Source organism: Pteropus medius, unplaced genomic scaffold (assembly GCF_902729225.1).
Source record: "Pteropus medius unplaced genomic scaffold, Ma_sr-lr_union100, whole genome shotgun sequence".
Taxonomy (NCBI): domain Eukaryota; kingdom Metazoa; phylum Chordata; class Mammalia; order Chiroptera; family Pteropodidae; genus Pteropus; species Pteropus medius.
The window spans coordinates 47,490,498-47,509,530 of NW_024340849.1; the positions used below are offsets into that span (position 1 = coordinate 47,490,498).

General features: G+C 34.2%; 1 protein-coding gene across 1 annotated transcript in view; it reads left to right on the forward strand.

Annotated features, from left to right (window-relative positions):
* The window catches only part of RALBP1 (ralA binding protein 1), a 49,736-nt gene that overhangs the window by 11,934 nt on the left and 18,769 nt on the right, over window positions 1-19,033 (forward strand). The window contains 1 exon segment of the mRNA XM_039845861.1: window positions 18,671-18,961. Coding sequence (XP_039701795.1) covers window positions 18,718-18,961 — 244 coding nt within the window. The 5' untranslated portion in view covers window positions 18,671-18,717.

A 19,033-nucleotide genomic window follows, 5' to 3' on the forward strand; every position in this document is an offset into this window, starting at 1 on the left:
AGGTCTGTTTTTAAAAAAATTAAGCTATAATTGACGTATAACATTAGTTTCAGCTGTACAACATAATGATTCTATATTTGTATATATGGCGAAATGATCATCACAATAGGTCTAGTTAACATGTCACCATACACTATAACAAAAAAAGTTTTTTTAAGAAAAATAATTTTAAAAAATGTAGATTTGTCTTATCAGCTCCATTGTTGTTTTAACTTGCAATTCCCTAATGTGGAGTATCTTTAAAATTTTTTCATTGATAACTTTTTAAATTCTGTTTCTCATTATTCAATTACAGCTGACATTCTGTGTTATATTAGTTTCAAGTGTACAGCATAGTGCTTAAACATTTATATAACTTATAAAGTGATCCCTCCTATAAGTCTAGTACCGCCTGACACCTTAGTTATTACAATATTATTGACTGTATTTCCTATGCTGTATTTTACATTCCCATGACTGTTTTATAATTGCCAATTTGTACTTAATCCCTTCACCTTCTTCACCTAGGCTCCTAACCTCCCCGCCTCCCATCTGACAATCACCAGTTTGTTCTCTGTCTCTATGAGTCTGTTTTCATTTTGTTCGTTCATTTATTTTTGTTCCTTAGATTCCACATATAAGTAGAAACCACATAGTTTTCGTCTTTCTCTAACTTACTTTACTATGCATAATACCCTCTGGGTCCATTCATATCGCAAATAGTAAGATTTCATTTTTTTTTTAATGGCTGAGTAATATTCCATTGTATATATGTACCACTTATTTATCCAGTCGTCTGTCGATGGACACTTGGGTTGCTTCCATATTTTGGCTATCGTAAATAGCACTGCAGTGAACATAGTGGTGCATGTATCTTTTTGAGCTAGTGTTTTGGTTTTCTTCAGATAAATATTCAGAAATGCAATTGCTGGGTCATAAGGTAGTTGAGGAACCTCTTTACTATTTTCCATAGTGGCTGTACCAATTTGCAGTCTCACCAACAATGCACAAGGGTTCCCTTGTCTCCACACTATTGCCAATGTTTGTTTTTTGATTTGTTGATGGTAGAAATTCTGACAGGTGTGAGGTGATATCTCATTGTGGTTTTACTTTGCAATTCTCTGATGATTAGTGACATTGAGCATCTTTTCATCTATCTGTCGATGATCTGTCTTTGCAGAACTACCTATACAGGTCCTCTGTCCATTTTTTAATTGGATTTTTGTTGTTGAGTCGTATGAGTTTTTTTAAAATAAATTTTGGATATTAACCCCTTATCAGATGTATCATTGGTGACTATCTTCTTCCATTTAGTAGTTTGTCTTTTTGTTGATAGTTTCCTTTCCTTATTTATTTTTTGTTTTCCTTGCCCAAGGAGATATATCCAAAAATATATATATTAGGAAGAATACCTTCAAAGAGTTTACTGCCTATGTTTTCTTCCAGGAGTTTTTATGATTCAAGACTTATATTTAAGTCTTTAATCCATTTTGAGTTTATTCCTGTATATGGTGTAAGAAAGTGGTCCAGTTTCATTTTTTTGCATGTATCTGTCTAGTTTTCCCATTACCACTTATTGAAGAGACTGTCTTTACCCCCATTGTATATCATTGCCTCCTTTGTCATAGATTAATTGACCATATAGGTGAGGGTTTATTTTTGGGCTCTCTATTCTGTGCCATTGATCTATGTGTCTGTTTTTATACCAGTACTCTGCTATTTTGATTACTGTAGCCTTGTACTATAGTTTGATATCAGCATGAGGCCTCCAACTTTGTTCTTCCTTCTCAAGATTGGTACAGCTATTTGGGGTCTTCTGTGGTTCCATATAAATTTTAGGATTGTTTTAGTTTTGTGGAAAATGTCACTGGTATTTTGATAGGGATTGTATTAAATCTGTAGAGTGCTTGGTTAGTATGGACATTTTAACCCATTTTCCATTTGCCCCAAGAGTACTTGCCAGTGGCACTTGCAGCTGCAGCATTTACCCTGAGATAACCTGCGGATCACATTTCTAACCTTAGCCCTAAATAAAGTGACCGAATACAAAATTAACATTCAAAATTCGGTTATATTTTTATATACAAATAACAAGCTATCAGAAAAAAAAATTAAGACAACAATCCCATTTATAATTGTATCAAAAACAATAAAATACCTAGGAATAAATTTAACCAAGGATATAAAAGACCTATAATCAAAAAAGTTATAAGACACTGAAGAAAAAAAACTGAAGAAGATACAAATAAATGGAAACATATACTGTGCTCATGGATAAGAAAAATTAACCATTAACCCATTTCCTATTTAGGAATGAAAGTGCAGTTTCCTGCCAGCATTAATTTTTTTTGTTGTTGTTGGGAGCAGTGTTTATTTCAGGGGCCAAGTAAACCGGGGTACAAGTCCCTGTCCAGTTAGCTGGGAGACAGAGATATGAATTGGTTCCACAAAGAAAGAATATACCTGGGGTTCTAAGGCAAAAACTCAGTAATGAAAAGGTGATCATTCTGCCTTTTGCTGTTTTCAGATGCATTAATTTAATTTTACATAAACATGCTCTTTGAGGATGAAGCAAATCTGATTGGTTTTCAATATGAAAACAAAATATAAAAACTGTTCTTGGAGTTATTCCTAAAAAAAACTTGTCTCTAATCCTAATGTAACAGAAATGTATACATAAATTGGATTCATCGAATGAATCTTCGGTTAACAAATATTCGAAAACAATGTTAACATCACGCATAGGAATGCTGCGTTTTCTAGGATTTGACATTTATGGAGATCAAGAATTACTATATTTTGTAAATGGAAATATCACTACTAAAAACAGAATGCTATAAACAATAATGTTATTTGTTTCCAAAGACTGTTGACACACTAGAGTGATGTGAAAATAAAAATAAAAGCGAGCTATTTCCTGGCAAAGTTTACTGAATTCATTTATCAGTTCTAATAGGTTTTTGATGGACTCTTTAGGGATCTCTATTTATGGTATTATGTCATCTGTGAATAATGACAGTTTCACTTCCTTTTCAATTCGGATGCCTTTTATTCCTTTTTCTTGTTTGATTGCTGTGGCTAGGACTTCCAAAACTATGTTGAATAAAAGTGGTTAAAATGGACAGCCTTGTCTTATACCTGATCTTAAGGAAAATGCTTTTAGCTTTTCCCTGTTGAATATGATGTTAACTGTGGCTTTGTCATATACGGCCTTAATTATTTTGAGGTATGTTCCCTTTCTTCCCACTTTTCCATGTGTTCTCTCTCTTCCTACTTTGCCAAGAGTTTTTATCATAAATGGTTGCTGAATTTTGTTGAAGGCTTTTTCTGCAGCTATTGCTATAATCATAAATTTTTACCTTTCACTTTGTTAATGTATATCATATTAATTGATTTGCAGATATCGAACCATCCTGCATCCCAAGGATAAATCCCACTTGATCATGGTGTATGAGCTTTTTAATGTATTGCTGAATTTGATTTGCTAATGTTTCATTGAGGATTTTTGCATCTATGTTTATAAGGGATATTGGGAGCCTTCCCTCCTCCTGAAATTTTTGGAATACTTTGAGAAGGATAGGTGTTAATTCTTTGAATGTTTGGTAAAGTTAACCTGGGAAGCCATTGAATCCAGGACTTCTGTTTGTTCGAAGTCTTTTGATGACTGATTAGATTTTGTTAGCAGTTATCGGTCTGTTCAAATTTTGTTTTTTCTTTACTCATTCTTGGAAGGTCATATGTTTCTAGGACTTTATTCATTTTTTCCAGATTGTCCAAATTTGTTGGCATATAATTGTAGTACTTTCTTATAATCCTTTGTATTCCTGTGGAGTCAGTTGTCACTTCTCTTTCATTTCTGATTTTACTTATTTGGGTCTTCTCTTTTTTTCTTGATGAGTTTTGTTAAAGGCTTACCAGTTTTGTTTATCTTTTCAAAAACCAACTCTTGGTTTCATTGATTTTTTTGTACTTTTTTAAAAAAAAAGATTTCATTTATTTCTGTTCTGATCTATTTTATTTCCTTCCTTCTCCTTTTGGGCTTCTGCCCCCACCCAACCCCTAGTTTCTTTAGGTGTAAAGTTAGGTGGTTCATTTGAAATTGTTCTTGTTTCTTGATGTAGGCCTCTATTTCTATGAATGCCCCTCTCAGAACTGCTTTTGCTGTGTTCCACATATTTGAGTCATGTTTTCATTTTTGTCTCAAGATGTCTTTAGATTTCTTCCTTGATCTCATTGTTAACTCACTCATTGTTTAGTAGCATGTTATTTAACCTCCATGTGTTTGTATGTTTTTCAGGTTTTTTTGTAACTTCTAGTTTCATACCATTGTGGTTAGAGAAGAATGCTTGATATGATTTTAATCTTTTAAAATTTATTGAGACTTGTTTTGTGGCCTAACATGTGGCCCAGCCTGGAAAATGTTCTATGTGTGCTTGAAAAGAATGTTTATTCTGCTGCTTTAGGTGAAACGCTCTAAAAATATTAATTAAATCCATCTGGTTGGTCCTTTGTGTCAATTAAGGCCACTGTGTTTCCTTGTTGATTTTGTCTGAATGATCTATCCATTCATGTCAATGGTGTGTTAAAGTGCCCTATATTACTGCCGATATCTGTCTTTATGTCTGCTAGCATTTGTATTATGTACTTAGGTGCTCCTACATTGGGTATGTAAATGTTTATAAAGGTTCTCTACTGTTGGATTTATCCCTTTATCATTATGTAATGTCCTTCTTTATAACCTTTGTTTTAAAGTCTGTTTTATCTGACATAAGTATTACTTAGTACTCCAGCTTTTTTTGTTTTCATTTGCATGAAATATCCTTTTCCATCTCTTTACTTTGAGTCTATGTGTGTCTTTTGATCTGAAGTGAGTCTTTTGTAGACAGCATGTGTATGGGTCTTGTTATCGATTCTTCTTATCCATTCAGCCATTCTCTGACTTTTGACTGGACCATTTAATCCATTTACATTTAAAGTGATTGATAGTTATTGCCATTTTATTATTCACATTTGTGTTGGGTTTTTTGGTGTTTGTTTTTTGTTTTTTTTTGTCTTCTTAAAGAAGTCCCTTTAACATTTCTTGTAATACTGGCTTGGTGGCCATGAATTCCTTTAGTTTTTTCTTGTTTGGGAAGCCCTTTATCTCTCCTTTAATTCTAAATGATAGCTTTGGTGGGTAGAGTAGTCTTGGCTGTAGGTCCTTACTTTTCATCATTTTGAATATTTCATGCCAGTCCCTTCTGGCCTGCAAAGTTTCTGTTGAGAAATCAGCTGACAGTCTTAATGGAGCTCCGTTGTAAGTAGCTAGCTGCCTCCCTCTTGCTGCTTTTAATATTCTCTTTTTGAATTTAACCTTTGGCATTTTAATTATGATGTATCTTGGCATAGGCCTCTTTGGATTCATCTTGTTTGGGACTCTCTGTGCTTCCTGGCATTGTATGTCTATTTTCTTTCTCAGAATAGGAAAGTTTTCAGTCATTATTTCTTGAAATAACTTTTCAGTTTCTTGGTCTCTTTCTTCTCCTTCTGATATTCCTATGATGCAAATGTTGGTACACTTGATGTTGTCTCAGAGATCGAACTAGCCTCATTAAAAAAAATTTTTTTTTCTGGTTTGATTGGTATTTTCTGCTGTCTTGTCTTCTAAATTGCTGACTTGATCCTCTGCTTCATCTAATCTGCTGTTGATTCCTTCTAATGTATTCTTTGTTTCTTTTATTTTATAATTAAGATACCAGCTAATATTGATTGAGTGCTTACTCAGTGCTAAGCATTTTATTTTATTTTTGTTCTCATCAAATTTCTGCAAAAGCATGTTTATTATTTAATTTTTACTTTTATTTATTGGAAAACATTGGTTTACAAAATTATGTAGGTTTCAAGTGTACAGTTCAACAATGCATCATATGTATACTGCATTGTGTGTTCACCACACAAAGTTAAATTTCCTTCTTTCACTATACCCGTATCTACCTCCTCCTGTTCCATCTTTTCCTCTGGTAACTACTAAACTGTTGTCTGTGTCCATGAGCCTCTTTCTTGCTCATTTGTTGCTTTCAGTTTTATATCCCACATATGAGTGAAATCATGTTTCTCAACTTTTTCTGTCTGACTTATCTTGCTTAGCACGATAATCTCAAGATCTATCCATGTTGTCATAAATGGCAGTATTTCATCTTTACTTATGGCTGAGTAATATTCTATTGTATATACATATCACATGTTCTTTACCTAGTCATCTCTCAAAGGGCACTTCGGTTGTTTCCATGTCTTGGCCACCGTGAATAATGCTGCAATGAACATTGGAGTTCATATATCTTTACAGATAAATATTTTCAAATTTTGGGGTACATACCCACAATAGAGATTGCTGGCTCATATGATAATTCTGTTCTTAATTTTCTGAGGGCCCTCCATACTGCTATACAAATATTTTTTTTATTTCAAGTATTCTTCATTTTTGACTGGTTCTTTTTTATGGTTTCTTTGTCCTTTTTAAATATTTATTATCTCTTTGTTGAAGTTCTCACTAAGCTCATCTGTTCTTCCCTTAAGTTCATCGAGCATCCTTATAACCAGTGTTTTGAATTCTGTATCTGATAGATTGCTTTCCTCCATTTTGTTTTGTTCTTTTTTGGAGTTTTGTCCTATTCTTTCATTTGGGACATGTTTCTTTATCTCTTTATGGCTGCCCATCTATGTTCGTTTCTGTATATTAGGTAGATCTGCTACATCTCAGTCTTGGCAGGGTGGCCTCATGTAGTTAGTATCCTGTGGGACCCAATGGCACAGTCTCCTTAGTCACCTGAGCCGGATGCTCCAGAATATCCCTTGTGTGGGTTGTGTGTGCTCTCCTGTTATAGTCGAGTCTTGATTGCTGTTTGCATGTCAGTGGGTGGGGTCGACCCTAAGGCTGACAGGCTGTGAGGGCTGGCCACAGCCACAATGGACGAGGTGCTGTGTGAGGGCTGACCCATGGGGCAGGACATTACCACTGTTATTTCTTCTGTGTTGATTTTTACATTGAATTTAGCTATCACAGAAATCCCAGCTTCACAAAGATATGTCATTGAAAAGAGAGTAGTGCAATCTAGTGTTGAAACTGAACTTTTAGCCAGTAGTTTGTACAGTGTCTGATAGATGCTGAGTATAGTAGTCCCTCATTGTTATTTTTCCTAGCCATACGTTCCTATGATAAAGTTTAATTTATAAGTTAATAAGAAATTAACAGCAATAACAATAAAATAGGACAGTTACAACAATATATTGTTATAAACATTATGTGAATGTGGTCACTCGTTTTGAGGGATGCCTTGCTTAAGTCTTTTTATAGACTCAGTGCTTTCCTGCACAACATGTTACTGTCAAACAGAACACATTTTCTGTTTATGTTTTTCGCCCACAAATTTAATGCCTTCCATCGTAACTAAGTATCACTCACTGTGGCCATAAATTTTGCAGTTTGAGGTATGACAGCAAAACTGGCACACATTTCTTTTGTCTTCACAATTTTAAAGAAAGAGGATTTGTTCTTATTATAGATCTTAGCAACCTCAGCATACCATTTTTTTTTCTTTCCTTAAGTCATGAACTTTCACCTTTTCACTTAAAGGAAGCACTTTACAGCTTCTGTTTGGCTTACCTGAATTGCCAACATCACTACTCTTATGCTTTGGCCCATTATTAACTAAAATAAGGGTTACTTGATTACAAGCACAATGATACTTTAGCAGTCTTCTGATAACCAAGATGGCTATTTAGTGACTAATGGGTGAGGAGCCTGTATGGTGTGGAGGTAGTTTATGTTCCTGAGCGGGATGTATCTGCATGGCTTGAGATTTCATCACACTATTCAGAATGGTGCACAGTTTAAAACATGAATTATTTATTTCTGGAATTTTCCATTTGATATTTTCAGACCACAGTTGACCGTGAGTAACTGAAACCACAGAAAGCAAAACCACCAATAAGAGGGAGACTACTATACTCCATTTTTCTCCAATTTAAGATAACCCTATGTCTTAATACGAGTTTGCTTATGGTGTTCTGGGTACATCAGTGCATTGTTTGAGAACCATGGCCTAGATACTTTTATCCAGTTTCTGTTGTAACCAATGATGTGCTTTATTTTATTTTATTTTATTTTTTCAGTGGTGTGCTTTAAAAAAAATAAAGTTTATTGGTTTCCCACTAACGCCAGTTAAGTTCTGATTTAAGATTTACTTGGGAATAGATTGTATGATTATAAAATGTGGCAGGATAGAGGCCTCCCCCCGCCCCAAAGGATATACCATTTCTTTAAAAATGTTGTTTCACTGTTAAGTACTGAATGATATTTATCATGATATTTTTAATAAGACAGCTTTAATTGTTCTCTGTGTTAGAGTGACTGCTAGTGATAGTACATTTGATTTTGTTTAAAGACAAGAGTCCAACTTGGGTTTTTTTCTGATTTTATATGCACACACACACACACACATACACATATGCACATATACATATACATACATACATACGCGTGTGTGTATACACTCTTTGATTTGGGCAGCTGTTTATAGAACTGAATTGTATCCTTCCTAGCCTTTCACCTTGTAGGCAGATGATGGAATTGTTTCTGTTTGCTAGGTTCTATGTGTTTTGGTTGCTCATTTTCAACACCTAACATTCTAATCCTCTGAGTTTGAACTTTGAGTTTAAACAATGGACATAATCTGTGCTCTTTAGATTTCAGTCTCCTAAAATAACTTGTTAATTTTTTTTTTTTGTTTTCTTGTCATTAGTCATGTAATAGTTGTCAGCATAAAAAGGCATTTATATTCATTATAATGAACTTTAGAATCTCAAATTTTTTATACTGATTTTACACACATGTCTTAGGCATGGTCTTATAATCAGTGACACTGAGAATGTTGGGACACTGAATGGAAAATTTTAATTCATGCTGTCATTCAGTGAATTTAATTGAGTGGCATATGGGATTCTAATTAAACATTTGTTTGGCTAAGCACCTGGGGTAGGGAAGAAACCAAAATAAAGATAAAGTTTGATGATATATAAGAAGAGTATAGGAAATAAACAATAACTCAAATTAAGAGTAAAATGTCTATTCAAGTACAGTCCTAAACCACTGTAACAACTAAGATGGATGACAGTTGGTCAGTGGGGATATGCATGAGAACCTGTAAATATGAATACTAATTCGCATTTACTGGGTATAGGTAATAAACTTCAAATATCTTATGGGAAGGATTTCATTATGGATGATATAAAACCCTTTAAACCTAATCTGCTTCATCTGAAGGATTATTTCCCATTTCAGTTTATAAACTTAAAATTTTTTTCTTGTATAGTAATATTCATATTTTAAGAGAAATCTTTTTCTCTGATTTTAAAATGAGATTTGCAATGATATTTTTGTAAGATGATTTTACTTTTTGTGTTTTAAAATTTTACAGAGTAATTTATAAGGATAGTTTAAGAAATCAAATAGTACTTGTGAGGAGTTAGTATAGCAGATCTGTGACTGCTGTCTTTAGAAAGTCCTGCTTGTAAGGTTGCCTCCTGGCTTGCAGCCGAGAATTTGACGGCTAAAGTTCCTTACGTTGTGTAAAACTTTTCCTAAATGATAAGAGTGGTTCACTATGCCTAAGCTGTGTATAAAAACAGTGTGGTTTATGCTGAATACCTGCCTTTTTTCTGGGAGTCTGGAATTTTAGTACATACTAGACAGAGGGTGTCTACATGATCAGGTTCCACAAAATCCTTGGCCTCTGTGTCTAAGGAGCTACCCAGCAGACAACACTTCACACATGTTGTTATTGTTGCTGGGAGAATTCATCTTGTTCCTGTAATTCTACTCTGAGAGCACTCTTGGAAGCTCGAACCTGGTTTTCTCTGTACTTCGCCCCATTTGCCTTTTCCTTTGCTTTTTTTGCTTTGTATTTTTTCACTGTATTAAATCTTAGCCATGAGTATGACTACATGCTGAGTTATGAGTCCTTCTAGCAAGTCATTGATTCTAAGGGTGGTCTTGGGGACCCCTAACACAGTACTAAAAGACATACAATGGAAAATGCTATTCCCTGCCTCATTCTTGCACCCTCTCAGTCTTAGTTCTGTTCTTTCAGCTGTTTCTTTTGGTGTTTGTTTTCTTATTTCTAAAAAAGATACTTAAATTGCTATTTTTTAAGATAATGTTTTAGACCTTATGTATTAACTAGGTATTATGGTAGGTGAGGATTTAAGTTTCTCATACCCTTTCTCCAGTTCCCTGCCTCAGTCCTCTGATATGATCATGTCGGTCACATTGTTTGATTAAATCAGTATTCGTTTTCATTATGATTGGGCAAATATTATGTGATGTTGAGTGAGGAAGTAGACTACAATTTCATTTTCTCATCTACCTTTTTCTTAGAGTTTATGGTTGTCTCATTTTTATTTGCTTTTTTACTCTATTTTTATGATAAATTTGTTCCAAAAGCTCCAGTGGCTTTTTACTGCATCTTAGTATTCTTTTCCACATGGTCAGATGTGTCTGTACATCTCATTGTCCTTGGGAGCTCTTCTTTCTTCAGTGTTAGTATAAACTGTGTCACATGTTGGTGACAGGCCTGGTTTTTCTGGGACTTCCTTTGCTGCTCTCCAGGATTGCATCTCAGTTCATCAGGATTCTTGAGAAAGTGTATGGGAACTACATTCCTTGTCACTGTGTGTCTGAAAATGTCTGGTTAGTCCTGACCCTTTGCAGTTAACTAGTTTACCCTGTCCCTTACTCTGCAGGAATCTGTTAGTGTCATCTTTCTATCCCCTGGTGCTCTAAAACCTCATGATGCGCTCTCTTTATGGGCACCTAGTGGTCTTTTTTGACCTGGACACTCTTGTCTTTTATTTCTGAGAGTATTTCTTGCTACACCATTTGAGGAACAAGAATGTATTATACACGCAAATAATGCTTACAAAATTTGTAGCTTAATACTGGTTATTGTTCAGTATGTAATGCATTAATGAGCCAGTGTTAGATTCTCTTGTAGAGTTTTAGGTTAGAGACTTAATTTACAGATGATTTAAAAACCATAACAATGAGGAAAAGCTGCTTCTCGTGAATTTTAGCCTGATATTTATTAGTAAAGAACATTTGTAAAATACTGGATTTGTTTAACTGGTAAACTACTTAAGCACGCTGCTGGTTTTCTGGAATAGACCTTTTTCTGTGTAGATATTATCAAGTTTAATAAACCATTAGAGTTATTCTCAAAAGCTCATTTCAGGAGACTTTGATTTAGCAATCTTTCTTTTTCCCTACCTGCATTGCTTTGTCCTTTTGCATGGCTGAGTGATTCTTGCTATGTGTGGTGATTAATACTGGTACATGAGCAGAAAAGACTTGTAAGAGCAATGTATATTCTAGTTCTTTGGAGAAAATGTTTTTAAACTTTAGTTAAGTTTGAGTCTAGTTTTATGAATTTTTTTTTGCTTCACCTCATTTGTAGCTGTTGTAACTGTTATTTTGATGTGAAATATTTAATTTCAAAGGTATAATTTGTTTTCAGTCCTAAAGTAAAACTCTAGATATGTGGTTTTTTGTTTTACGCTTATAACTTAATACTTTTTGTTAGATGTTGCAGAAGTAACATTTTTTACCTCCAATTCTCTCTGGAGAGAAATTACTCGTACACGGGAATAGCCATAGGCTTTCATTTGGGAAAGACTGGAAATAGACATTTCTACTGTATTGATTTGGGGTATAGGGTTTGGTGGGATGTTGATAGTCAAGGTGAGAGTAGCAACATTTGAAAAGGAAAGTCTGTATTTTTTAATGGTGCATGATTTCTATATAGCACTCATGGCTGTTTTTTCCCTTCTGAGAAATTTTATTGACATATAATTTATATTCAGTGAAATGCACTGAATATAATATGTTTTGATAAATGTATACATACATATTGTCCACAAGCCTGTCAAGATATAGTGTATAGCTATCAACCAGAAAGTTCTCTTGGGCTACTTTTTACTCAATCCCTGCCTGTTCCCCATACCCCCACAACCGCAGTTGTAAATGTTTTTGACAGATGAGTTTACCTGTTTCAGAACTTACATATAAATAAAATCATATATTGTGTAATCTGTTGTGTTCGGGTATGCCGTCTTTTGAAATTCCAGTTTTGATGGGTGTATGAGTAGTTTGTTCCTTTAAAATAATGCTAATATTCTGTTGTATGAATATATTACAGTTTGTTTATCCAGTCTTTCTTTGGTGAAAATGTAGGTGTTTCTGGTTTTTAGCTGTTATGAATAAAGTTACTCTGATCATAAGTCTTTTTGTGAATGTTTCTATTTTTTTGGGTAAATAACTCAGGAGTGGAATTGGTAGGTCATATGTGTAAGGATTTAATTGAAAGATATTGCCAAACGCTTTTCCAAAGTGGTTAAGCTTTACATTCCCACCAGCAGTGTATCCTAGTGCCCCCCCATCCTCATCAATATCAGGAATTGTCTTTCTGTTTAAATTTTAGCCATTCTAGATGGTGTCTATTGATAGTTCATTGTGGTTTTAATTTGCATTATTTTGATGTTTAGAGACATGGAACTTTTTCATGGGCTTATTGACCAGTTCTGTGTTTTCTTTTGTAAATTGCTCTTTGCCCATTTTGTTTTGGATTTTCTTTTTATTATTGAAATTTAGGAGTTCTTCATATATTCTGGATTTGTCCTTTGTCAAATATATGTATTTGACATATATATATAAAGTATATGTGACATACATATGTATGTATGTGTGTGTGTGTATGGTCATTTTCTTAATAGTGTCTTTTGATGAGCAGAAGTTTGTACTTTTGATAAAGTCCAATTTGTTTTTAATTTCGTAGTTAATGCTTTCTGGTCCTTTCTAGGAAATTCTTACCCCAAAGTCTCAAAAATAAGTTTTATTTTAGAAGTTTTGCAATTTTTAGCTTTAAATATTTAGGCCTATGATTTATCATGAATTATATTTTGTGTGTGATGTGATGGAGGAGGCTGAGCTGCTCTTATTTTCCACATGGTTATCTAGCACCACTTGTTGAAGACTTTTCCTTTCTCCCATGAATTCCTTTGGAACCTTTGTTGAAAATCAGTTGACTGTATACATGTGGGTCTCTTTCTGAATTTTCTGCTTTGTTGCACTGATCTGTCTGTCCTTACTCTAATACCATACTGTCTTTATTAGCTTTAGTAACTTTGTTCTTTTTCAAGATGGTAGGACTGTTCTAAGTTCTTTCCATTTCTAAAACTTTTAGGACCAGCTTGTTAATTTCTTTCAAAAAGTTTTTTTTTCTTATTGATATATAATTCACGTACTGTAAAATACACCCAATTGAAAGTGTGCAGTTCTTTGTATTTTGACAATTGTGTATACCTATGAAACTGCCACTACAATCATGGTATAGGACATTTTATCATCCTAAAGATTCTCTCATGCCCTTTTGCATTCACTTTTCTGGCCCAACAGCCCACTGATTGGCTTTGTTCTGGAATTCTGTATGCATGGACTCATACGATGTGTATTCTTTTGTGTCTAGATTCTTTTGCTTATTATTTTTGATACCTATGTTGTATCTATCAGCAATTTGTTTCTTTTTATTGCTGTGTAATATTCCATTATAAGGATATTTTTGTTAATTTTTTGCTTGTTGACAGATGTTTGAGTTATTTCCAGGTTTTGTCTCTTGTGAATAAAGGTACCATAAACTTTCGTTGACAAGTCTTTGTGTAGACTTACATTTTCATTTCTCTTGAGTGAATACCTGGGAGTGGAATTGTTAGGTGATATGATAAATATATATTATTTTTAAAAGAAACTGTTGAGCACTTTTCTAAAGTGGTTGTGTAATTTTAGATTCCTGCCAACAACAGATGAGAGTACCAGTTGCTCCATATCCATGCCAACACTTTATTGTCCGTGCTTTTAATTTTAGTGATTGTAGTGGGTGTATAGTGGTATTTGTTGTGGTTTTAATTTGCAATTCCCTAATGAGTAATGGTATTGAACATTGTTTTCATGTGCTTTTTGACTTTTTGTATATTTTCTTGGGTGAAGTAGCCATTCATACCTTTTGCTTATTATTTTTAAATTGAGTTGTCCTATTGATTTATAAGATTATGTAAATCTTATAAATCACATATACACACATTTTTCTGAAGAAATGAGTTCTTCGTAAATGTCAACTCTATTACAAATATTTTCATCAAAAATGTGGCTTGCCATTTAATTTTCCTAATTTAATTTTCTTTCAAAGAGTAGAAGTTTTAAATTGTGATGAAGTCCAGTTTATCAATTTGTTCTTTTACGGTTTGTGCATTTGCGTCCTAGCTCAGATTTTTTTTGCCTGTATGTCTGCTTGTGCTATCACTTAGTAAATGAGAAGAGTTCTGTAGTAATGATATTTGGAGATTCATCTCTTTCTTTAGTTCCGTCAGGTTTTGTTTCATGTATTTGAAACTCTGTTATTAGGCGTGTACATCTGTAGAATTGTGTCTGTTATGATTGTGGGAATATCCTTTATTTCTGATAATACTTCTTGTCTTTAAGTCTGTTTTGTTTGACATTGTAAGTCACTTCACCTTTCTTATGATATGTGTTTGTATGATATCTCTTTTCCATTCATTTGCCTTTAACCTTTCTGTGCTGTTTGGCTGGAGTAGACCATTATTGTCTAAAAGTTTTCTGTATTGAAGGGCAGTCCCTTCCTGGTCCTTTGGCTAGAATGAGTGGCTTTTGATGTTGTTATTGTTGCTGTTGATGTTGTCTTATCTGCACCCATTGGTGTTTCTGGGTTTCTGGCTTCGCGAGCTCCAAGTCTGAAATGTAGAGGCAAAAAAAAAACTCAGGGAACTCACGAGTGTGTTGTTCCTGGATCCTGAAGTCCCTAACCTGTCTGCCTTCTCTCTACCTCTCAGTCTTTTTTTTTTTTTTTTAAATCCGATATCCAGGATTTTAGTTCTACTTACCAGAAGGAATAGAGGGATAAATATTCTTTCTTCAAATATAGACAAATTTACAGCAGTTTTCTTGCCTAGAAGAAAGAATTTCTACTTTTTGTTGTTTATTTTATTACCTTTGGCTATTTATACTTAAATTTACCGTGGACCATATGAGGCCTCTCTTTTACACTTTTGCTAAGTGAGGTTTAGGCTTGCTGTACTTCCCCAGTGCTCAAAAGAGTGCATTCTAATGCAAACACATTGTTGTTTCTAATTAAATCATCCTACCTTCAGGTTTTTTACTCCTTCATACCTGCTTTTAGCTGTTCTCCCCACCCCATCTTCCATTCCCAACTATAGGTAAATCAAGTCAACAATATTTCTTTAGAATAGTTTTTGCAAGGTAATTTATTAAGCACTTTATATACAAAAGACTTTTTCATCCATCTAGTATGGAAACTGAATAATGATAATTGTGAATTAGGAAGACATGCGCACATATGCATAACTTAAAAATGCTGTGGGAACACAGGAGGAAATCTGCCTAGCATTTTGTTGTTTGTATTCTTGCCTTTACTCCTTTTAGCCCCAGTTTTGTCATTTCTGGCTTTAGAATTGGTAATGACTCCCACATTAAGCCCGAACTCCTCAGCTTGGCATTCAGTTGGGAAGCCCACCTTGTCTTTCAATGTCTGCCATTGCTCCTTCATAGAAACTGTTCCAGTTAGACCAGTCTTCTTGCCATATTCATAATAAGGTCCATATTTCTGCTTGTGTCTTTAACCGTGCTGTTCACCCTGGCATAAATGTACTTACTCCCTTTTGTATGTGTGAGTATAAATAGCAGTTTAGTGGAAAGAATGTGTGTTTTGAGTCAAACAGATCCTAGTTTTACCTCTGACTTGATGTGTGACTTAGGGTATAAGTTACTTTAGTTCTCTAAGCCTTAGTTCCTGTTTGTAAACATGGAAAAACACTACTCTCACAGGTTATTTAATGTATGTGAAAGTTCCTGAAGCCACAGGAACTCAAATAAAATTTGGATTCCTTTTCTTTGTTTCCTTAGTTAAAATTTAAGGCTAAGGGCCAGATTCATTTCTTCTAATCTTTGTCTCATCAGCAGTACACAATACATTGAGCACATGGAAAAGACAATTAGTTTATTAAATGCACAGTGTCGTATTTAATGTTGGAGCTCACAAATTACTAGACAAGAGAGACATGTGCATAGGTAATTAAAACACACATCATGGTTCATGCAGAATAGAGGTGTGTCCAGGAGATTCTGGGGATGGAAAGGAGTATCTGTGGCTTAGACTGGATAGGGCAGGCCATGAGGGAGGATTCCAGGAGTTTTATTGAAATCTATGTTACATACTATAAGGTTCACCCATTTTAAGTATATAATTCAGTGATTTTTAGTAAATTTAAGGTTCATGTAACCATTACCACAATCCAAATATAGAACAGTTTCATCATTCCAAAAAGATTCTTCGTGCCCATTTGCAGGCTGAATATTAAAGGATGAGTATGAATTAGCCATGCAAAAATATTGGAGGAAGCGCTGGATTCCAGGGGGTAAAGACAGCAATGCAGAGTCAGAGAAGCATAAAACAAAATGGTTGGGAGTCCTATAAGCCATTTTATTCCTGTAGTGTAAAGCTGTGCTCCTTCTATGCAGCCGTTTTGCCTTCCTCAGTCTTTGGAGCTCAGTTTCCTTATCTGTAATGTGTAACTATTAATGCTGGTTGGACTCTAGCTTCCTCTAAACTCTCAAATCCTATGACTGTCAAAACTTAGGATGCTTTCAATTAAAAGAAAAATACACTGTGCTTTTTTTTGTTAATGATAGCCAAAAGTCAGGGCCCATCAAGAAAAACAGAAAAATTATAGTGATGTTTATTGATCCTTTAATAGAACTTTCTCCCATTTTTATGCTTTACAAGTAATGCATACTAGGTAGAAAATTTATGCAATATAGAAAAGTAAAAAAAATTAGATTACATAATCTTAGAATTTAGGGATAATCACTATTAATGTTCTCTTGTTCTTACAGTTTTTGTGCATATATATTTAAAAATTGATGTTTTAAATAAAATTGCTTTCCCCCACATTATTAAAACATGATTTTTAATGCTGCATGATTTTTATAAGATTAAAAAAACGTGGCCTGTTCATTCTTAAAAATGATAACAAAAAGCAATCATGGACATGGCAAGGTCTATACAGAAGGGATAAAATGGAAAATAAAAAAATCTTTCCTTTCTCTTTTACCACTTCCAAGAGTTAACAGTAGTTAACTATTTCTTACATGTTTTCAGAATTTGTGTGTGTGGTGGGGTGTGTGTGGCGGGGGGTGAGATTTTATATTCATTATTGAGATAGGCCATAGTTTAACTGATCTTGTCTATTGCTATTAAGATTATTTTGTTTTTGCTTTTACAGTGCTGAAATGAATATTTTCATGTATGTATTTTTGAATCCTTGCAAAAGTATATCTGAGAATTCCTGAGTCAGTACATTTGAAATTTTGATAAATATTACCAAATTGCTTTTCAAAAAAGATTGTGCTAATTTATGCTTCTCCCGTTATAGATACTCTCATGAGTCCGTGTTTGCTCATATCCTTACCAACACTGGGTATTATATACCTTAATTCTTTGCCAGTCCGATGTTAGAAAAATGGCTACTTACTGTTTTAATTTGTGTTTTAAAAGTTATAATTGTAATTTAACATTGTTTTTATACAGATATTGGTCATTTTTCTATGAACTGCGTGTTCACATCCTTTGTATAGATGCCTTGATTTGTTTATATTTTAATTGATTTGTAAGAACTCTTTGCTTTTTAAAGAAATTAGCCCTCTTTCATGATTTGCAATTTACGTTTGCTTGTCTTTTGACTTTGTTTATGGTCAGATTTATCATCCTTGTGTTTTATGGCCTATGGGTTTTTTTAAAATTGCAAAATAGTCTTAAAAGTGAGTGCAAAGAGAAACAAGTGACTCCAATAGAGTCTCAATTGAATAGCATAAGAACTAATCAAAGCAACTTATGAGCACAGTACTTTGACTTGTACCCTCCACCTAAAGTAGAAAAAGAATGCAAACAAACCTTGAATAATTCATAACGTTTGTAGTGTGCATTCTAGTGAAACTATTTTGCGTGCATTTTATGATTGAGCAATTGAGGTAATTGCAGTAAAAATAAAATAGTTATTTTCAACACTTGAACTAATTGCTTGCAACATAGAACTACACTAATGATGTATAGTTGTATGAATCATTAAATATATCATTTTAACTATATTATAAATTTCAATTTTGATACCAAACTTCATGTGTAGTTACAGAAATAGTCTTTATTATTATTTATAGTCGTTTGATCATAGCTTAAAAAAAGTAATATTTTATGTTCGCTAGCAATCAGAATGAAGCTCTTTACCATGGTGAGTTCTTTTTTAAAGGAACTCTGTATTCTGAGTACTCTACTCTGACTTACATTTGGTTTTTCTCTAATACTTGAAGATCCCAGGTTTTGCAGCTCTTCGAGAACTAAAATGTATGATGCATGGAATGTAATGAGCTGATAAAATGAAAATGTCTTTTTAAAGGAGGGTAACGAAGAAACATTTCTGATTTGTAAATGTAAGATTTGTTGTGTTGTGCGTTTGTGGCACTTTCGTGTTTTGATTGCAGCTATATGACTGATGCTCTTTTTTCCCCTTTGTGCAGGTGTAATGGATAGGTAACAGAGAAGCCTGTCTCGTCAGGGAGGCAGAATGACTGAGTGCTTCTTGCCCCCCACCAGCAGCCCCAGTGAACACCGCAGGGTGGAGCATGGCAGTGGTCTTACCCGAACCCCCAGCTCTGAGGAAATCAGCCCTACTAAATTTCCTGGATTGTACCGCACTGGCGAGCCCTCACCTCCCCATGACAGCCTCCATGAGCCTCCTGATATAGTGTCGGATGATGAGAAAGATTATGGGAAGAAAAAGGGAAAATTTAAGAAAAAGGAAAAAAGGAGTAAGTATAATTTTTCTCTATGCAGTCTCCAGAAGGAACTAACTAGCTAGTGACAGGAGAGTGAAGTGTGAC